Below are 22,585 nucleotides of genomic sequence, written 5' to 3'. Positions count from 1 at the left end.
AGTGCACTCCATACTCTTCTGCATTTCCTTTACTGCAAAAAAATGCCATAGAAGAAGTCAGAAGGACTGCATTTGAAAATATGAGGATTATCAAACACATGGACCCTAAAACTGGTCACAAAAAAATCTGAAAAGGCTGTTTTAGATCATATCTTCACCAATTTACAACCAACAGGGCAAATAACAAGAACATAAACCAACAGTAGGGGGCGATAATGCTAAGCCGGGTTGTGATTCACCAGTAACACAAACAGGAAGTAGTAGAAGAAGAGCCAACATGGCGGCGCCCTGTAGCAGCAGTTACTGACAGGCGATGAAGGAGGTCAGAGTACCGCATTTATTCTCCAAAACTGAATGAGAAGCTGAACAGAAGGAAACATGTTTCCAGAAACGGTTCAACGTTTCAAAACGGCGGCTCCGCTGGTTTCTCAAACCGGCTTCTTGAGGGACGTGAGACGGTTGTGTCCACATGGAGGAGCCGGCAGCCTGCAGGCCCGGAGACACTTCGGTGTCAGCGGCTGTCTGACTGCCAAGATCCCCCCTCCGCGGAAACCCAGGGAGAGGGTGGAGATCCCCGGGCTGGAGATGGTCACGTACGGGGAGAGGATGCACTTTGTGCCGGGGCTGACTAAGCCCACTTATCCGCGGTGGGAGAGAGACTACAAGGACCCCAGATATTACACGGCTCCTCCTGCTCGTGAGATGCCGCTGTACAAAGAGAAGCCGTGTTATGTGTTCAACCAGAGGACCAACCCGCTGGAAGGTAAACCGACTGAGCTGCAGCAGGCTTTAAAACAAGTTGGTGTTGTGTAAAAACAAACCAGTATTCGTTGGTCACACATGAGGTTCATCATTACACATCACATCTGATTAATGCAACTGATGCTTAATGAGTTATTGGACTGAATATCCCACCAGCCTGTACAATATTTGTGCACCTTTGCTGGTCACCAAAAAAGACCCACAATTTAAAGTAAAGGGACCATGATTTACTATTTAGAAGCAATAAAAAGAGAAAACTTTACATGTCCACATTATAGTTGAAGACACACTAATGTGACCACAATCAAAGTGAAGAAGTTCTCAGCATCTAAAATTATATTAAAGGAAGGCCTGAACATTTAACCGATATTGGCTGAATCCAATATCGCTACGTCCAATTTCCATATTGTAGGAGCTGCGATAGATAGATAGATAGATAGATAGATAGATAGATAGATAGATAGATAGATAGATAGATAGATGCTTTTTAAAATCCCCTTTAGAAAATTCAAGGTGTTCAGTAGCTTCACATGTTACATGAAAGAAAAATAAGTAACATAATGTGCAAATCAAGCTGGCAGAACATAGAGTGCAAAATCACGCCGGTGTCTTACAATTAAAAAGCATGAAAAGCCTAAATGCAGCATAACAACAACAAGAATAATAATCATCCTGGGTCCTGGTGGATGTCACTATAAATGTGTCACAATATGCCATCATAAGTGCATCACATTAAATCTGTGGTCCAAGAATTGTTGATGTGGAATCCAATTCTCCACATGTAACCGAGTGTGATGGTTTGATACACACCGCAGCAAAAGTCACATCTTCATCCTTCAGTTTTTTTTCAGGTAAAAAGAAATATGAAAGTTACCCTTCCCACTAAGACTAGGATTCATATTGCAAATGCACTGTCTTTTAAAATAATCCAAATGTTCTTTATTTTTGTGCATATTGTTTGTCCTTAATGCCAGGGTTGATTTGTGATCTGATTGTCATCTCTCTCCTTCTCTGTGTCTCTCAGGTGTGCGTCAGGCTGCCTGGTTGACTAAAGCCAAACTGATTCCTAGTCTTCCTCCTCATCTCCTCTCACTGGCAGAGAGTCCTGAAAATCAGCTACCAAATCAGGATGAGCGTGTGCAGAACGCCATCAAACATGCCCGTTTCTGGGACTTAACAGAGCACCGACCATCTAAAGAGAGATACTGGTAGGATGGCCATACATGTGTACAGTCGGCTCAGTTTCAGTTATTCTCTGCTTAGTCCCAAACATTGAAGCTCATGGCTCCCAATAATAGTGGATGATAGTGATGCAATCCTTTGTTGGTGTGCAGCACTGAGCAAAAGACTTAGATTCCTCAGATGTTTAAATTCTTATCCAGCTCATAAGACCATCAAGAACACATCTGAATGAATGAATGAATGAATGAATGAATGAATGAATGAGTAAGTCAAAAAACATTTGTCTTTTAGTGTCCTTTATTTTTAGTAGTTTCTCTTAACTCAGTCAGTTTGGAGCAACTTCTGCCCTCAGGATGTTTCATGAAGGTGACCCTCTTTGTGGAGTCCATCTGAGATCAAGTGAAGAGTCAGAACACACTGAGACAGACTAAATCCGTAACTGTGGCAGGTTCTCCAAAACGCTTGGAACAACCTCAGCTTTGCGCAAAGTGATATGGTGCTGCTTAAGCCCAGCTCGTTTTATGTCTAAAATTTTTACACCGTATTGTCAGTATGGTGTATAGTACAATATCAGGAAGTTTCAGTTTTAAGGAAATTCCTATAAAAATGCAATAAACTCCTACTTTTAGTTCTTTCAACAAAGCTCTTAAACAGGCAGGGATATTAAAAACAGTTTAACTGTATGTGACAAGTCTCAGCCTCACCTCTCTCACTTCTGGTGTGTGTTCGTCCCTCAGCAACACTTTGCTCCTCAACCTGCTCCATCTGTGTGCGACTCTACAGTCCAGTCATCCCGCACTTGGAAGAAGGATTCTTGTAGAGGACTACTCATTGGCAGCCACATGGAAAAGAGGTGTTGTACAGTCATGCATTTAAATCACTCAGTCACAAACTCACTTACTCATGTTTAGCAGGCTGCCTGTTACCACTAGATGTGACTAAGTCAAATATGCAGCCAGTTAATGGCGCACATGTTCTGATTAACTTCCATTTTATATTTGTGCACCAGGTGAGGACCTGTTCCAGATTAGAGGTCGGAGCGGTATAATGCATAACAGCATGGATCCCCTCCCAGAGGTTTCTGGGAAAAATGAAGTGTCCGAAACAGCAGATCATGTCCTGGAGACCTTCCACCCCGTCTCCCCCACCATCGACCTGCAGCAAGTACACGTGTACAAAGAGGATGTGAACTGCACAGGTGAGGAGACGCTCAGTCCCATTTTTCAGAAGCGTTGCTCTGTTGGTAGTTACTGAGTTCAGGGCTGCGTTCTAATATCCATACTACAGTACTGTACAGCTCAAAAAAAAGATTTATTATGTGTCAACACATTTGACAGAGGACTACAAGGTGGTTAGCACTGTTGCCTCACAGCTAGAAGATCCCTGGTTCATTCCCAGTTAGGATGCCCGGGATCTTTCAGCGTGGAGTTTGCATGTTCTCCCCATGCAGGTCTGGGTTCTCGACTTCCTCCCGCAAGTCCAAGAACATGTTGAGGTTAATTGGTGATTCTAAATTGTCCAGACGTGTGAATGTGACTGTGCTTGGTTGTGTGATAGACTGGCGACCTGTCCAGGGTGTCCCCTGCCTTTGCCCTGAGTCAGCTGGGATAGACTCCAGCCCAGTCAAAGCTTAAGGTTCTATAATATGACAAAGTAGTTTGTCCCAGTTGTGTGCATACTGCATGAAACAGTGCACTTTGTAACGGTCTTCAGTCTAACTTAATGCCATCTCTTGCATTTCATCAGGTTTCACAGGTAACTACCCTTACCCTCACGCTCACACCCTTTACTTCCTGGAGTCAGCCGATCCTCGCTGCATACTTCGCCCAGACCAGTTCAGAGCCAAGATGGTCATGTTCAGCTTTGGAAACGCTCTGGCCCGTGCACACAAACTGTATGGGGTAAGGATAAACAACAAAACATACACATATAACTCTGTGAAAAGTGACTGCAGTCTGTAAACCAGGCGGATCACTGTCGTAGCTCTGTTTAATTACACAGTTTGGTATAAATCCTGATCGTGTGTGTGTTTCAGACTGAGCCCCAGCAATTATTAGATCGTCCCATAACTGTGCAGGCAATCGGGACCAACGGTAGACTTTTCCAGTTTCTGGTTTTCCAGCTCAACACCACAGATCTCTCAGGAGACGATGGCATCAAGAACCAGGTGAGCTGAATGCGCATGCGAGACAATTAAAGATACTCAATGTTATGTCATGTCAATTAAGGCAGAGTAGAAAAAAAATGTTGCACATGCTGGCTCAATATGCATTTCCTGTTTATTTGGATGAAGCTTATTCTATGAAGCCGTCTTCCAGATCAACAGTCAGAGTAGGACAACGGCTCTAATGTGTTAGAGAGTCCCAACAATAGGGTGAGAAAACAATCAAGAGACCTTCACCAAACTGAAACCTCAAAACAAACAGTGACAGGAGCTATAACCGATCACATTTCTGTACATTACACGTTACATTAAACTACATTGCTCTTTCTATTTTGAAGTTTTAACCTGTGGAGGTTTCGTTTTTCTCAGTTTTCAACAGTCTCAAAAAATCATTTTCATTTGTGCAGCATCACCTTCATGTAAAGTCTACGGCTGGTGCAACACGATCCTGCTTTTTTTCTGGAGTGAAAGTGTTGTGGTTCAGAGACAAAATGCCTTTTAGTCATAAACAGTCTTTCTGCCTCCTTTAAACACTGAAATCAGAGGCATAGTCAATAGCTGTAGTCTCTTTTTCATTATTACCTGATATTTTTCTTTAACGCTTTCATCTTCTTGCAGCTGTGGCTGGAGGACGATGTTGAATTGTATGATTTTGCAAAAATCAGACCATATATCAAGAAGAAGCAAGTGAGGGTAAGATATTCACTTCAAAGATGTATCATCTGTTCTGTCATTAGGACAGATTGGGTTCTAGTTTGTGGCTGTCAAATAGATAATGTTGCATTGCATGGTGACTTGGGAGCTGAAGCAGTTGGTTCCATCGCTGTTATTTCAGTAATAGTGTTTATTGGTACTGGCTACTTGTGTGTGGAAGGAAAAATCATCTCATGTGTCCCCGAGTTCAATTTAGCAGTTTAGTCCTTTAAGTGACACATCTGGAAGCAAAGCAAAGTTCTTTGATTTTTGGTTCTCCAGCTGCATTCAACAACACAAATCATGTGGCAGAGGTGAACCCTGGGTCCAAATCCACTAATCGCAGCAATTCCACTGCAATGAATTGATTTTTTAGATGGAAATATTCATTTGACCAAGTCTGTTGACACAAAGAAAAATGGATTTTTTTGTGTCATGTAGACAAGAACAGGGTTTGTAATTATCCCATTACTGGTTATATTGATATTAAAGTCTGTTTTGTAGCTACTGCATTTTTTTGACAGAAAAATTAGACATTTCTTTGAAGTATTTTTCTATTTAGAACAGATGTTAGAAAGTCAGATGCAGGTTAAAACTCCAGTTGACCAAAAATATTGTTACTGCTGTCTGCCCTTGTTGGGCAGTTTGTTCCCACTGTCACAGAGCACTTGCTAAAAGGGAATCTCTGAGATTTGTTGGGTTTGTCTATATAATATAACATTGTTAAGTCTTAACCTTGCTGTGTAATCTGCCCTGAGATGACATATGTTGTGAATTGGTGCAATAGAAATCAACCAATTGAATGATTTGAGTGTTAACTGTTGACTACCTGTTAGAAGGAGAAGCAAAGAACAGCAGTGAATATGCAGTGATTGTGGTTGATTGTTCTGTGTCTCCCTGCAGGTACCAGCTGGTCTGTCAGGATACAAGCCTGAAGTATTCAACAAGTTTCTGTCTCTGTACCTGCATGGAGCTGCATAGGACTGCTGCTTATCTCATAAATCTGTCTATCTGTGTGTGTGTGTGTGTGTGTGTGAGAGAGAGAGAGAGTGAACGAGGAGACTATGCAGTGAGTCACTGGTTCAGTATGTATGTGTTTTAGATCTAAACCAATATCTTTACAGATAACTCCTCATTTCCTGTCAAACAGTCAGAGACAACATGTTGTATGTTCTGGCCTGTTTGAACTGACTGAAGCTACAGTTTGTCATATTTTGGGTCCATCTCTGTGTTACAGTGCGGTCAATAAAAGCTGTCGGCTGAACATGGTGTCCTGCCTGACCCTTTTAAAGTGAACTATTTTGTTATTCGTAACAGTTCTTTCTCTCTTTCTTCGAATCTTCTGGTTTATTTGCAGCAAAGAAATTTATTTTTCTAGAGAATGTTCTGTAACCTTCTGGTAAGTTTTCTGTTCGTGACACATGCCAGTGTATGTTTTCCATAGATTGCATTTCCCAAAACAATGTTATTATTCATAGTTTTATAGGTTTCTGACAGACAGTTATAAAGTCCCTCTCTGGTCATTGATTAAACCCCTGAAGATTCATCGCTGTTTTACATATTTGGAATTTTTCTTCCATGAGTTTAATCCCTTCCTGCCTTTAGATGACTTAAAAGCTACTCTACACCTTTTGCTTTTGAGACAATGTGCAGATCTATGAAGTTCCTGCCACCCTCTCCATTCACCCATTCACTACTTACTGCAGCTCAAGCGCACCAGCTCACATACAACTCTGCTCAAACGCTATAAAACCACTGCACACTACACAATGACAAGTTGTAATATTGCCATAATGCAGGCATGCATGTTTGAACCGATCCTGCAGAAAAATAACAAAACAACCTCACCGTGTGAGCTGAGACGATTTATCCTTGGTTTTGTTATGAAATCCTGAAAGTTTGAATCAGTGTTTTTGAGGCAGTCATCAGTACACTGAAGTTTTAAGGTGGAAATGACTGCTGACTTGATACATTTATGTTCCTTCCGGCAGATAAAAAAACCCTATCTGGATATGTTACCAGTGTACAAATGAAAAAGAAAGATTGTATGGCGATACGATATATATGAATGCTTCTGCTCAAAGCCTGAGTGTTTTAGATTCAGTTTATCACGGCGCTTATCACAAGTTTTTAAGTCTTTTACACATCATTGTTTGTTGCACTCTCGTGTTGGATGGTCAGATTTGACCACACGAAGGAAAAACACTGGTATATTTTTATTTATAAATGTATTTTAGGCTTGCTTCCTCGTTATTTACAGGTTTTTATTTGTATAAAAGCTGCAAGTGGTTACAGTTGCAGTCCCAGGATCTACTGTTACTGTCTGTTCCTAAGGCTAGAACTGAACGGGGAAAGCAGGCTTTTAAATTCACTGCTCCCTCGACCTGGAACACTTTACAAAAAGACCTGAAACTTCAAGAGCTGGTTTCTTTAAATACTTTTGAAGTGCTTATGAATGACTTGGAGGCAAAAACATCAGTCTGTAGATGTTTCGACAGATGATTATTTTGCTTGTTATGTTTCTGATCTCTGCTGATATGTTCCTTTCTTCTGAATTTGTGTTTTTTCATGCATTATGAGTAATGATATCTGTGTGGATGCTGTGACCTTGTCTGTCTGTCAGTTGTGCTGCTGCCTGTCTTGGCCAGGACACTCTTTTTAATCTCAATGAGCCTTTTCCTGGTTAAATAAAAGTTAAAATTTTTTTTTTTTTACAAGAGGGAGTTTTAAACTTTGACAGTAGTGGTGTGAATTTGCAGAAAGGTCATATTTTCATAAGCAAGTATGATTTGTAGAAAGGCAGTGCTTGTCATGTGAGGACAGCGCAGTAACAGGTTCTATTTAGGATACAGAGTTGCAAATGTGTGTCGCTGGGCAAATTGCCTAGAAGCGCTTTATCTGCCACATCAAACAGCGAAACCTCTGCTGTAAATAAAAGTCTAAAGAAGTCAATGATTGTCTTCATGGTGACGCGCTGCAAAATGCCCCCTCACCTGGTGATCTGTGCTCGGAGTTTACTTGGGGGGGTGCCAGCAAATATTGACTTTTAATATAACCAGAAATAACACAGCTTCGATTGATTTCCACGAGAGTACCTTCTCGAGTAATGATGCCTTCATGAAGTATGCACTAGATGACATACGACAGGCATGTCAGCATATCAACCTGTGAAAGGCCACAGCAGGTAGACAACAGAATGCAGCAGGGTGAGCTGGTTCACGCCCTTTAATGACAGGAAACGCTGGCTTAAAATGCACTGAACCGACCTCACAGTGACAGAAGGAGACCAGCAGAGGAATGTACAGCACAAACAGAAGGATGCAGGCAGGTAATTCAAAGCGTTGTCGCAGTTGTGTCGTGTGTAGAGGTTTGTCGAGTTTGCAGAAGATCAGTCAGGTGTTTTGCCTTCACAAAGTTCAAATCATAAAATCACTGCTGGTATAATTTTCTTGCTCTGCCATCTCTGCTATTTCTGTTAGTAGACTTTTAATCACTTTAATTGTCATTCTTTCAGTGGTTGTGATATGTAGTCAGATATTGTTTTCAAGTGTTTGTTTTTTTCAACATGTCCTGTGAAACTTTCAAAGTAGCAGCAGTTCAATTGCACACTCACATCACACCTGGTGGGAGGTATAGTACGGAGGCACTCTGGTTGAATTGATGTTTGTGAGGGGAAGGAGGTCGGTGCTTATAGATGTGACTGCAAACAGTGGAATCTACAGGAGATAGTTGTAGTTAAAACTGTACGCATTGTGTTCTGTGGATGTGGCTCATCAAGAATAACGACCGGTCTGTTTCTGGAAAGATGTGTTGCAGCTGAATTTTCTGCATCTTAGTGTTGATGTTGTACCTCAAGCTAAATTCTGTTCGCCTGCATTGTATTGGTAGCATTTCAATGGTCAATAAAATTAGTCTAAATAGGCAGATATCAGTGTTAAGCAGTCAGAGCAAATTTAACAAATACATAAAAAATGGTATAATAGCTGTACTTTTTAATTTCAGTGAAACATGTGAAATAAATTCAAAGTAAAACAGCTCACCTAAAAGCAATGTGCAGGACAAAAGGAAAACAATACAACACCTCAATTCAACTAATCTATCTACAGTAACTTAGTATAGTGTTTACAACTTAAAAGGTTGATCTAAATAAGTAAATTAGAATTTTTGTCTTTCAGTTTTGTGTTGTTTTTAAGGAATATTAGTTTAAAGAACACACTTTGTCAAGTTAATTCAATTACCAATATTTTTTTTACGTCGATTTAACCGATTGATATAAAACATGAATTTAGTTTTAAATCAACTAAAGCAGAAATTTGTTTATAGTACGATGTTAAGTTGGTGCAATTTTCAATGTTATTAAGTCAACATAACCTATCAAAATAATGTTTGCAATTTAAAGTGTTTATCAAAGTCATTGAATTAGAATGTTTTCTGTTACAAATATGCATACAATATCTGAAAACAAAGATGCTGTGACACTGAAGGAGCAGTTTAACCCCTGAAAACACACAGACACACCACAGGAAGAGCACGTTGGTTAGTGCAGCTTTTATTTTGACAGACCCTACCGGAACACGAGTTGCTGTTTACTTTACGTGGTGTCTGTGTGGAACTTGACGCTGTGACTGTCCGCTGCCAGGTTCGTATCTTCATTTAAACTAACATGTCAAAGCTAACTATCGTTTTATGTCGTTTAATTGTGAGGACGGCTAGTGTCAGCATTGGCAAGAGCTTTAACCAGCTAGCATGAACGTGTTTGGCAGCTTTATGAGCCGCTAACGTGAGAGTGCGTATGTGTGTGTTTTTTTTAAAGTGAGTAAAATTAATAACTCAATAACTTCAGCGACCAGCAAACTCTCTGCTAGCAGGTACTTTATATTTTATATGTATGTTTCTGAAAGAGATGACTAGATAATTGCACATCTGTTGTCAAATATAAAACCGACTGAAAGCTAAACACACTGTTTATAAAAGATGCAGCAGCTACGTCCATCTTTCATACACAGTCTATAGTAAACTACAGGTATTTAGCATTAGCCTGTTTAGCTCCTTGCTACTGTACCTTGATGTTTCTTGAACTAGAGGGACTTTACTTCTTGCTATGAAGTCTGACTGGAAGTGTTTTGCAGTGATCCGTGCATCAACACTGCAACACAAACAGACCTCTAACTCGTAAATGTAAACCGGTCTGGTGGGTTTCTGCACATGTGGCTACCTGCGAAATGCAGATGTGGAGATGTAACTGTGACTAGAACAAAACTTTACCGAGGGGGGAAAAAACAGGCATTCATTTGAAAGTGATTCATGATCAGGAAGTCATTGCACTAATCTGTGTCGCCATCATTAGCTGTGTGAATGTAATCGTCAGTAAAACACTTGAGCAGTGTGTCCTGGTGACTCATGGTCTGAGGAGACTGCCTTTTAAAGTAAAGATAGAGAAGTTGAAGTTGAGGTTGTGGAGCCACATACAGTCGTCCTCAGATGTGTTCATAGCCACCCTGACAAAAAGTAATAGTAAATACAAAAAATATGAAAATCATGACATTGCTTTTGAATTGTGGATCATCAGAAATATTGAAAAAACAAGACAAACAAAAAAAACAACAACATGCAAACAAGCATGATGGGACCCATAAACTCATATCTTGTTGAACAACTCTTTGAGCCAATCACTGCAATCAAGTGTTTTCTGTAACTCTCAATCAGACTTGATTTTGGCCCTCTGCTCATCGGCAACGTGCTCTAATTATTTTTTAAATTATTCTTTTCAACCACAATTCAAAAGCAGTGTCTTATTTCACTAAATTATAATTTAGCAAATTTTTATTTATTATTACTTTTTCCAGTTTCTAGTTATTTGAGTGACTGTTGTGAAATTTGCCTTTTCTTTAATGGAAGGGTTTGAATACATTTGAGGACGACTGCACAGTGTACAACAGAAGTGAGTACAATGCCATCTAAATGTAACGTGTTTCAAAATTGGATCACCTCTCAATAACTAAAGCATTTCTAAGTTGAAAAACGCCTGCAAAAACTAATGCCTGAGAAAGACAGGCTCCTGTAGAATTTCAATGCAACAATAGTGAATATACAGGATGTCACATTTCTGCAAATATTTTATTATATCTTTTCATGGGACAACACTGAAGAAATGACACTTTGCTGCAATGTAAAGTAGTCAGTGTACAGCTTGTATAACAGTGTAAATTAACTGTCCCCTCAAAATAACTCAATACACAGCCATGAATGTCTGAAATGCTGGCAACAAAAGTGAGTACACTGTTGGGCCCAGTGTCATTATTGTGTGTGACCACCATTATTTTCCTGCACTGCCTAAACCCGCTTGGGCATGGAGTTCACCAGAGCTCCACAGGTTGCCACTGGAATGGCACTGGAACATGCAAACTCCATGCAGAAAGATTCCGGTGCCCCAACCGGGACGCGAACCGGTAACCTTCTTGCTGCGAGGCAACAGTGCTACCAACTGCGCCACCTTGCAGCCCTCACTGCATGAATATGTTTATTAATTGACTTTTGAGCACCACAAGTTTTTTTTTTCTGTTTTGGACCTATGAACTGTGTCTGTTTGCATCATGGCTCCACATGGAAAAGAATAGCCACAAGATTAAAAAAAATCAGATCACAAGGCTTCACAAAGATGTGAAAGAATCCAGGAAGATCAACTAAAAATCAGTGGAGACACAGTTGCAGCAGTAATCAGGGGTTATAGAATGAGTCATAGTACCACTAATCAGAGCTGAGGTGGTCATCATCCTTAAATGACGCCACGAACAGAACACTACTTGCACGATCAATCTGTAAAAAAACAGATGGGCAAGTGCTTCAGACTTGGCACAGGGGTTATCAGTGGAAGAGATTCTGTGATAGCTCAGACAGTGAGAAGAATGTTGCATGAACAGCATTCTTTGCTCGCTGTCCGGCACTAAGAGTAAACCTTCTCAAACAACATGAAAACAACCCAGATGATTATTTGCAGCATGTTCTTTAGACAAATGAGTCCAAGATAAATTGAATCCAAGTGAATGCATTGTCCTGACAGTGAAGCACGAAGGCGGGAGTGTGATGATATGGGGCTGCATGAGAGCAAAAGGTGTTGGGGAGATGATATTTATAGATGGCACAGTGAATGTGTGTGAAAATACAGCCTGACAAGATGACTCCCTGTCTGGAAATATTGGTATCCTCAATGCTGAGGAGTACTGGGCCAGTCATCAAAAATAAAGGTGCACATATGAAGAATTAAAAAAATTTGATTTGAATCTCGGTACTGACTTTTGTTGCACTGAGTTCCTACTGTGAGGCCTGCATTTTAACATGTTAATTCAAACTTAGTTCTTAATTTCACAGAGGTGCAAATATCTACTGTTCAACTTACTAAGTACTATAAATATTATCAGGTAATACAGTTTTCAGTCATTGATTACATTGATACTGAAGTTGTATCTCACAGGAGTGAACTCACTTCTGTTGTAAACAATACATGATCAGCTCCTTAAAATCCTGTTTATGCATCGTGAATATGCCTTTGATAGATGCAAAATCATTCTGTATGGCATTAAAAACCTTCTGAACAGCTTATTTTAAGGGATTTGGTTCAGGAAGTAGCTCCACAACCAAAGGAACAACCTCAACAAAGCTTGTTTGTGAACAGGCTACATGTGTAATTACAGCTTGGCTCTAAGACCTAAAAGGTGCATATTGATTGTATTGGTGCCTGTTTTAATTTAAAAAAAAAAAACTCCTCCCCCAGCTTTGATGATGACTTCCAGACTGTTTGGTGATGTGGAGGATGAAGAGGAGGAGGAGGAAGAAGAAGAAGAGAGGAACAACCCGACAGAGGTGAAAATGAGTCAGATAGTGATGCCGTGTCACAGCAACCATCGGCAGGAACTGAGCGTGGGACAGCTGCTCAAGTGGATGGACTCCACCGCCTGCCTCTCTGGTGAGGTTTGTGTGTGTGGAAATAGGTTTTTGTTACATTTATGAGTGTCCAGTGTGTGACGCAAAGCCAAGCCAGACAGAAAATGACTTATCACTGTGTCATATGGGCAGCTGAGAGGCACGCTGGAAGTCCCTGCGTCACTGCTTCCATTGATGACATCTACTTTGAACACACAATTAGGTAAGAAGACGTGTGTGTGTGTGTTAGTTTGCAAAAGGGTGGATCTAAATGCACTAATTCTTCTTTTCTTTTGCTCAGTGTGGGTCAGGTGGTGAACATCAGGGCGAAAGTCAACAGAGCTTTCAACACCAGTATGGAGGTCAGTGAAGGTCAAGTTGACATAGTAGATAGATAGATAGATAGATAGATAGATAGATAGACAGATAGATAGATAGATAGATAGATGGATAGATCACAGAAGTAGTAACGAGTCTCTGTGAGTTTTACTGGAAATTCTTTGGTCAAAAGGACAGTCACATTAGCAGGAGTATGCAAATGTCAAAGTCCCTTTGTATTCAGCCTCCTCCCATACTCTCAGCTCCGCCCTGGTTCTCCTGAACTCTGTGGTCGAGCATCGACGACCTCAAGTAAACTCTCACGCTTTTGACGTACTCAAAGCTGTGGGTGGAATTACAAGTGTGCCAAGTAAGCACAGACAGTATTTTCCCATTCAGTTCTAATAATCATAAGGTCATGCAAGTTCACGATTATTTACACAAAACGTCAGTTCGTTTCTGTTACAAATTCAAATGCGGATCGACCGATACGGTTTTATCAGAGCCGATCTTGTTACCAACATAAGGATGCTCTCTTTTCTTCCCTGTGAGCTCTATAACTGTTGGTCTATTTTCCAGATTGTTCACTGTTTTATCACTTTTATTACCCACTAAAGCCAATATCTCAAAGTATTGTGTGGTTTTGTTTTCCAGACTCTGTTTCAGGCTTCCTGCTAACTTAGCTGCTAGGCTAGCTTAGCCTTTGCCACTGTGAAACGAACCAATTTCCTGATTTGTGGCGATGGCTGTGCTTCTTGTTCAGTTTTTGCAGGTTGTATCTGCTAAAGAGTCTCATTCTTGTCAGTTACAGCAGACTGTTCACGTCAACCTCACTATTAGATGTTACGATACACCAGACAACGAGGCACAGCAAGCCTTGTAGTCATAGCTTTAGCACCGTCAGCAAAATAAGTTCCTGTCGTACTGACAACAGCAAGTGACAATCAAGACAGACAAGCAATATTCTGGCATTTTAGGTGTATTGGGGAAACTGGGCATGCTTGCGTAACATTGTGGTGGTTTGTACACCGTCAGCAGTATTGGCTACCTCACCTTCAAAACATGGCTCAGTTCTGCAAATGTGGTCATCTGTCTAAACAGCAGCTTTCAGTGTTGATACGCTCAACACTCAACCAATCAGATAGTGCTGTAGGCGGGTCATGGAGCATTTGATTTATTTTGTCGGTAATCGGTTAATCAAGATAATGATGCTGGAAAAAATGCCTAACACTGGTCCTGATGATCAGCCAGGGTTAGGGATAACCGTTCTCTAATCTCTAGTTTAAACTGTCAGCTTTGGTCTTTGGCTCACAATGAGTGTAAAATAAATCTGTGTTTCCTCATTGACAGAAATCTGTGCATTTTCCTGTTATTTTAGATCATTTCATATCAGAAAATGTATTATTCTTGAGTAAATGAAATCACAAGCAACAAAACATTCTCACTTCCTGTCATTTTGGTGCTGGTGACTTTCCTTTGGCTGTGGCTAAAATCCTTTTGGATGGTGCTGAAAAACTTCTTTGGACAGTTTGGTGAAGACATTTGTCATCGTTAGTAGGCTGCTCTGTTGTGAAAGAAGCAGAAGCCTCCACCGTTTTAAGCTACCGTCAGAAACCATTTCAAATTCTAAAAGCAGATTTGACCACTGGGTTGAGATGCTATTAATCTTTTTACCATTTTGTTTCATGTGTGTGGGATTATCTGTATATCTATTATGTGACCAACAGCTTGACCAGGAAAGACGAAGTTAATACTGGTAGTTACAAGGATACTGGTTGCTGCTGTTAGTAGGCTTTTTCTTCTTGTGTGATCAGTAGAATAGTGTTTTTCCCTCAACATATGAAGAAATGCTGTCATATATTCACCATAGATTGTCCCTTATATTCCACTCCAGGTGGGCATACAGGTGAGCTGTGAGGACCTGTTCTCTGATCGTCACTGGAGGGTTTGTCACGCTTACGCCACCTTCGTTACCCAACGCACAAGCACAGGACAAAAGGTGAGCGGGGCTGTATGGACTGCCAAGAGACCCACAGGGGTGATTCTTTTGGGGTTTAAGAATGGCTGTGGTGTGGTCGAGGAAAAATTGCTGTAATACTGACTGCAGTGCACAAGAAGAAGGGAATCATAATTAACCCTCTGAACCCTAAGCCGTTTTTTTGCACTTCTTTGCTCCATTTACATTTTTAGGCTCATGTTTCACTCCAGTATAAAGTGATGCACGTCTATAGAAAGAGCACAACCATGTCTGAAGAACTTAAAGATGTCTTTTGTACAGTTTTTGTCAGCTCAACATGCTAAAGATGGGCTATTTGACATTTTTACAGCCTCTACAAACATTTTTCATTCTACTTTGCACATCAACTCTGCAAAGATATTTCAACAACTTTCACCAACTTGCTCCTCTGTGTACTGTTTTTGAGCCATGCTGCATTTATTTTATGAAATAAAAATATATATATATGTATAAAATCTCCTCTCTGCTCTGTATTAACACAGTCTGCAGTCATTTTTTTTTTATCGCATTACATGTTTTTTTTTTTATCCATTGGCAGGTTCTTGAGATCAGAGAGTTACAAAATAAAAAAAATGACCAATGACTTCTGGCTGTGTCTCATATGTCGATGTATAGAAGTAATGCAAAACAGATTCAGATATCATTTAATGCCGTTAAGGTCTAGTCTGCATGTTTGTGTGATAACGTGTGCAGGTCTTGTTAAATGCACACTAAAATTTACTGTCAAATTACGTCACAGGTGACTTTGAAGCCCATCGTCCCTCACACTCAGAAGGAGCAGGTGGAGTACAGCGTGGCAGCTGAGAGGAGGAGGGTCCGGATGGTGCACGATGACATTATCAAAGACTTGCTCTCCAGTGGGTCGATCCAGCAGGGTAGGTTTGATGTACACTGTTACATCCCAGCATGCAAAGAAACGAACATGCTCTTTATTATGTTCCTGTCGTTTTTCTTAGTAAATATTGGGCATGGCTTGGGTTTGAAATAAACATTTTCTTTTGAATTTTGTAATCGTTAAATTAAATAATGAAAATTCACGTGATTGTATCTCAGCTGACAGCTCGGCAGTCTCCAATAAAGTGGCAGCAGAAAAGACCAAGGTGGAGAGTGTTGAGCTGGTTCTACCTCCACATGCAAACCATCAGGTTGTTGATTTATTTGTGTATCTGTTTGTCTGCCTCTCTCTCTATTTGTGTCACTCTTGAGGAAGGAATCAGCAGCTTTTCCTCGATGAGATAATATTTCATATTTGATGCTATATTTGACCCTGTTCTTAAAATATCTGAGTTCGATTGGGATTTTTAGCACTTTTCTGTGCAACACAGGGTGAATTTAAACATCAAGGGCCTCATTTCTGACTGTATGCACATGGCAGAGCATTTTCATCACATCTTTTATTTGCTTTTTTTTTTTGCCTTGATTACATAAATAGGTTTGAAATGATAGGAATAGTGAAGTAAGAGAGCAGGGCAGTGACATTCCCGTCTGGCTGAAAATCAAACAGTGGACTCAGCTGCTAAGGAGATTTTCCCACATGTGATGTGAGCCTTAACCACTTGGCTATGAGGGCACCTATTCTCTAAACGTTTTGAACCAACGTTTTCGAATCATACTCATCATTGATTTAGTTTAATTGATACCAAACTATGATTTATGCTTTTACTTCATAATACATATTGAGGTTAGTGTGGGTAAGTGTTCTCATGTATATATATATATATATATATATATGTGTGTGTACTAAGACTAAATATTTCATAAGCATCTCTCCATTTTTAGAAACACAGGCCAAGCCAAATCCCAACTATTTATATCTGTGATTTATTTCATCAGTTACAGTCCTGTCTACAGCTGACTGTGCTGCTTTCATCAGCTGCTGGCTCATCAGCACATTCCTGCTCCTGAACAGCCCACAGGAGAGGCGTCCTGTTCACTCAGTCACGAGGGATTTGCTTTGTCCATTTATGCTTTAATTGTGGGAGCTGCTGGGTGGGAGTGTCTGAGGCTCGTCTCTGTTCACTGGAGGGGAAAATTGTGTGTTTTTCACCATTTTTCTCAAATTTTAATAAGGATTCTATGCACAGTTTTATAAATGAGGCCCCTGACATTTGATGAATTAAAAGGGTTTTTTGTTTGTACAGTCTCACATCAGTGTCAAATAATTTGTGTTTGTCTAAATATCAGGTGAATACTTTTGGAGGACAGATCATGGCCTGGATGGTGAATGTAGCTACGATTGCTGCCAGGTACAATCACATTCATTATCTTACATTTTTGGTGTCTTTTCCATAATTTGATAGCAGTCGTGATGCTGTAGCTAAATGTGAAGCGAAGATCCACACACACACATTTAAAATTCCTTATTTGGGCACCACTAGAGCTCACCTGGTTCAGCTGCCATCCCATGTATAGGAGCTATAGTCCCCAACTCATAGGTCATGAGTTCGAATCCTGCTCGTGGCCCTTTTCCGCACGTTGTTCCCCCATTCTTCTCCCCCACTTTCCTGTCTCTCTCAATTGCACTCTCAAATAACGGCAAAAAGGCCAAAAAAAATAACCTTAAATAAATAAAAAATTCCTTATTTGACTCCACTGGGGATTCCAGAGGTTACACGTACGCAACTGCACTCACCTGCGTGTAGGATGTGATGTGTTTACAGCCGTAACTGAGGCTGAATGAGAGCATGAAAAGAAGCCTCAGAGATCAAAACGCTGGTGTTTTTGAGCTTCTTCAAATTCTATTTAAAGTCCAGCTGTGTACCAGAGACTCCAGTGTATTTTTATAGTATATCTACACAGGAGGTGTTTTCAGTCGTCTGCCTCACATGCATACTTTTTTTTTTTTTGTTCGGTGTGAGTTTATTTAAAGTAAACAATAAGAAAGACAACAAAGAGACAACAACAGATATAGATAAGCTTAACTAGATAACAGAAGCTAACTTGTAGATGCATGACAGAGAACTAGAATATTCTCTTTTTGTTGTTTTTCCATCGTTTTGTACACTCTCTTTTCCTCTGTGCAGTCGTCTGTGTCAGGCTCATCCGACTCTTCGGACCATCGACATGTTCACTTTCAGAGGACCTTCTCAGGTTGGAGACAGACTGCTGATGAAGGCAATAGTCAACAACGCCTTCAAAAACAGGTACAGTGAATCCAGGGACAGTCATAAAGATACAGAAGATAAGATCAGAGAAAATATGGCATGAGGGAGAACATGGGTGATGATAACAGCTTGGTATTGCAGCAGAGAAGAAATTGTCTCTGATGTGTTTCCTGCAGCATGGAAGTAGGGGTGCGTGCAGAGGCCTACCACGAGGACGGGCCTAACCGACACATAAACTCAGCCTTCATGACCTTTGAGGTGCTTGATGACCACGGGAAGCCATGCACGTTACCAAGGATACGACCCGAACCTCTGGTGAGCTCGTTAGTAGAAGATCCTACCCACATAGGAACACTAGCACATCGCTACTCAGGATTCTATCTATTTGCAAAAAACAAAACAAAACTGGAACCTTGGCTCGTCAGACTTGCCACAAATTAAATTTGTCTGACAGTAGAGGCCACAAAAGTTGGTAAAATGTCCACCAAAGACTGTATTTTCACCCAAAACTATGGATTCACACTTGGATATATGCCTATAGAAAATTTCTGGGGCCCCAAAACTACCTTGCTTGAAAATTTTCAACTTCTTCCTGCATTTTTAGGGACGAATGATTAATATTATGGCCTCTGCTAGAGCCATTGAAGCATTAGGATCTGCTCTAAACAACTTTACCTGTGTCCTCATTAAATTTCATGGCAGTGGAAGTTGTATTTTTAGAGATACTGAACCCTTAAAATGCTTTCCTAGCTAAGATGATATTTCGTCTGTGAAAATGCAAAATTTCACAGGTCTGACAACGTTTTGAATTCTCAAACTTCTGACAAAATATTGTGATCGGACTTAGTTTGGGGTTATAAATAACAAATAGGTAAACTCTCAACAAAATCTGAGATAGGGCAGCAACATATTTCTTGAGTTCTGTCTGAATTGACACGGATTGACCCATATCTATATCTACATGGCTGAACAAAGATCAGAGCTGTAAACCTAACAGCGGTTAGGAATGATGGATAGATGTCGGCAATCATAAACCCTTTGACGAAGCAGCCTTTGTGTTCACTAAAGCAGCTCTTATCAGTCTTCAACACTTACAAGAGATCAGGTGAAAGGTGCTCTGTTTATGGGTGCTACATTATGAGATAATAATATCAGCGATATAAACAAACACAGCCAAGCCAGACCACCAATTAAAGGTTCACTGCACTGAATCTACATATTAGGATCAGTTTTCTTGCCACGAACAGTTCTGCTCAGCCGCTAAAAGCTGTTTAATTGCTTATGTAGCTCTTGAGGAAGTTTGTTCATGAAGTCGGAGAGAAGTAATTAGTGATAATAGACAACTGATGATGATGTTATTGGGTTTCTTTTAGGCTCAGGCCTGTGTTCAATGCTTTCAGGACAGGAAACGCCTGAAAGAGAAATGTAGGAACCAGTGTCCCATAGGAGGCTTTAAACTTTAGGATATCTGCTTCTTTAATTTAGACCTTGTTATGTTTCTTTGTTGAGTTGCCCATCTTCATGGACGAGAGCGTCCCCTATTTAGAAAAAAAAAAAAGATAAATATGATATAAATTGAAGACTCCTCCCTTTAAAAGAGATTCTTGCCTTGTTATCATGACCATATTGTGTTCTTCATATGCTGGAAGACACATAATGAGCAGAATAAGAAGTCAGCACCATTGTTGAGCATTTTCTCTCGATAACAGTCTTAAAAACATCTATTCAGACTTCTAGGTTTTCAGAAAATAGAAATAAATCCTGTTAGCTTTCCGGGTGGGGCTTTTGCTTTGATAATTCTTCAGAATCTGTTTCTGGCTCAAACGTGTGGCTCAAAGTACTCCAATATTACAATTTTTCATTTTGTAATGTCGAATAGTTTTGCAGTGATTCAGCAGAGTTATGGGTGAGCTGGTGTGCTCGAGCAGCAGTGAGTGGCGGCTGGAGAAAGAGGTTGGGACATCATATATCTGCACATTATAGAGGAAGCAACAGTGTAGAGTTGCATCTTAGTCATTTTAGGGGCTGGAATGGGATACTGTCATTGTAAAACCTTCTAAACATGTAACTTTGACACACGGAAATTAATTTTATCAGGGTTTAATCAATGAATAAAGAAGATAAAATGATGTGAAAAGCTGATTTGAGCTGTAAAATGACCCTTGTCTGTCTGTGTTCTTCATTCACAGGAAGGTGAGAGGAGGTTTCAAGAGGCAATAGCCAGGAAAAAGATCAGACTGGACAGGTGAATATCTATTGACCCCCATTAACAGCACTTACTTTCTTAGCTTTTAAATCCACTTGTGTTTGTCAGCGGTTGACACAGTTTGCATGATATTTCTCTGGACTTAAAATAACAGGAGAGGCTCTCGACAGTGTGGAGAATGTTTGTCACAACACTCTTCATGCTAATGGTGTGCATGAAGCATTTGAACATTGGTCTGCAGTGTCACTGTTAGTCAGAAACAGCAGCCTCTCATGTAACTGCGTAGTCACTTCTGTGCTTCTAATTGTTCTTCTTTTGCGTTTTAGAAAATACATAATTTCTCGTAAACAGGCTGAGGTCCCTCTGTCTGTACCCTGGGACCCCACAAACCAGGTGAGGAGAAGCTTCAGGCCTTAGCAACGACTAATTTATGCTTATTTTGCTACGAATGGTCACATGTGTAGAGGAATGGATCTGTAGAGAGAAAACAAAGAAGTGTCAGATGGCTTCTACTGGTTCATATTTACTGGCTGAACGGTGACATTTTTTTTTGCACACCTTTGTTTGCTGACATCCGTTACACCAGCTGATCAACCAAGTCACCAGTATTTGGTACTAAAACCAGTAGAACACTGGATCCCATATGATCTACTGTGACTACTGGACCAAATGCAGATTTCAGTGCTTTTATTACAGTATGCTGCTTTAGAAGATTCTGGTTTTCCTTCACCCCCCATCCAGTGACCACCCTCACACAACTTTAGTGTTTAAATGTGTGATATGCATTGATAATGGACATAAATATGTAATTTACATAGAAGTAAACAACTATTTACTATGAAAAGATTTAGTGCGGTAATGACATCCTTAGCAAAGAATGAAGGCACACTCCCGCTGTTTGTGTGGGTCGTGGGTGCCAAGGATCAGCGTCGCTTTCAGGAAGAAAAGGTTGGCTCTTGTTGTTCAATCGCACAGAAAAGCTACTGTAGCACAAACTGCCAAAAACCTTTTTGTTGCTATGACAGAGTTTGTTGTGTGGCGCTGAGTCGCTGCAGACGGGTCAGAGTGCCCTCGCTGACCCCTGTCCACCACTAAGAGCATCTACAATGGGTACGCTCCTGAGCTGTTTACCAGAGAAGAAATGGCAGCAGGATGCACTGTGGGAAGGAGGCGAGCCAGCAGAGGCACTGTAATGGGCAGTGTTCTGCTGGGAAACCTTGGGGTTTGGTATTCATGTTGACTTTGAGCACGTACATCACTTTAGGGCAAACAAACAGAAAAAGACACTTGTATTAGTGCTGGTGAGCCCTTGAGCAAAGTAATATCAGGGAAGATATGTGGTAGCATAACGACCCTATATCAAAATGTGTTGTGCGTGTTTGTTTCCAGGTGTATCTGAGCTATAACAATGTGTCAGCTCTGAAGATGCTGTCTGCTAGAAACAACTGGCGCCTCAGCTCTGAGAAAGACAAGGTATCTTCTGTTCTCTCCCTGGAAGGCAGCCTTTTTTTTTTTTGCTTTACATGCTGTAATGAGAGCGTTGTTTTCTCTAGTAGCTGAATGTTTCATGTGACTCTTTGTTCGTAGGTTCGTCTTTACACCCTGGAGCACAAGTCCATGTTGAGTTTCAGGGTGGAGTCGGAGGTGGACGTTCCTGCTCACAGAGCCTTTTGTCTGCTTGCTGAGCTGAGCAACAGACCGAGCTGGGACACACATTACAAGTAAAGCTTTCATGCACCCACACATGTACAAACTGTGAAAAATCTGTTAGAGCTAAACATACTATCTCATTGCTACATGTAGCAAGGTCAGTATGTTTTATTGCTTTTGCTCAGGTTTAGCAGGCGGAAGCACATTAAAGTTCAGCTCCTCTGTACCTGCATTGATGATTCTACTTTGAGGAATAAGAGTAAAAGCAACTTCATTAACCCAGGAAATGACTTCATGAAAGCCAGAGGAGCTGCCGAGGTATCTTAATGAACCTGTGAGGAGCTGCCAGGAGATGGTGTTCAGGCAGATGTTCCAGATAGAAAGCTGTTCTGGAAATGCTTCATTACAACAAGCCTATTAAAAATTGGTTTTGCAAACAGACTGTTTGCAGGATAAAGAGTGAAGCCTGGCACTGCTCCTCACCTATTAACAACATCTCTACTGTGAAGCATGGTGGTGGCAGCATCATGTCAAGGGGCTGATTCTCTGCAGGTACAGAAAACCGAAGA

General features: G+C 40.6%; 2 protein-coding genes across 2 annotated transcripts in view; both read left to right on the top strand.

The window, feature by feature from the left end:
- Nucleotides 1-275: 275 nt before the first annotated feature.
- LOC103375379 (39S ribosomal protein L37, mitochondrial-like) lies at nt 276-6,097 on the top strand. The gene is made up of 8 exons (XM_008305642.1): nt 276-763; nt 1,787-1,970; nt 2,682-2,797; nt 2,954-3,142; nt 3,691-3,845; nt 3,980-4,111; nt 4,727-4,801; nt 5,705-6,097. The coding sequence occupies exons 1-8, from the start codon at nt 379-381 to the stop codon at nt 5,780-5,782; spliced, it is 1,314 nt and encodes a 437-aa protein (XP_008303864.1). The 5' UTR covers nt 276-378; the 3' UTR covers nt 5,783-6,097.
- Nucleotides 6,098-9,396: 3,299 nt separating this feature from the next.
- Nucleotides 9,397-22,585, top strand: part of LOC103375377 (acyl-coenzyme A thioesterase 11-like) — a 17,616-nt gene continuing 4,427 nt past the window's right edge. Inside the window, exons 1-14 of the mRNA XM_008305641.1 lie at nt 9,397-9,440; nt 12,573-12,764; nt 12,875-12,944; nt 13,023-13,083; nt 14,934-15,038; nt 15,796-15,931; nt 16,110-16,201; nt 17,241-17,302; nt 18,080-18,199; nt 18,337-18,475; nt 20,350-20,405; nt 20,693-20,759; nt 21,756-21,839; nt 21,954-22,087. Coding sequence (XP_008303863.1) covers nt 12,578-12,764; nt 12,875-12,944; nt 13,023-13,083; nt 14,934-15,038; nt 15,796-15,931; nt 16,110-16,201; nt 17,241-17,302; nt 18,080-18,199; nt 18,337-18,475; nt 20,350-20,405; nt 20,693-20,759; nt 21,756-21,839; nt 21,954-22,087 — 1,313 coding nt within the window. The 5' untranslated portion in view covers nt 9,397-9,440; nt 12,573-12,577. The remainder of the gene's footprint in view (nt 9,441-12,572; nt 12,765-12,874; nt 12,945-13,022; nt 13,084-14,933; nt 15,039-15,795; nt 15,932-16,109; nt 16,202-17,240; nt 17,303-18,079; nt 18,200-18,336; nt 18,476-20,349; nt 20,406-20,692; nt 20,760-21,755; nt 21,840-21,953; nt 22,088-22,585) is intronic.

Source organism: Stegastes partitus, unplaced genomic scaffold, assembly GCF_000690725.1.
Source record: "Stegastes partitus isolate 25-593 unplaced genomic scaffold, Stegastes_partitus-1.0.2 Scaffold2570, whole genome shotgun sequence".
Taxonomy (NCBI): Eukaryota; Metazoa; Chordata; class Actinopteri; family Pomacentridae; genus Stegastes; species Stegastes partitus.
The sequence above is the reverse complement of the archived record's forward strand: the minus strand, read 5'-3'. Positions and strand labels throughout refer to the sequence as shown.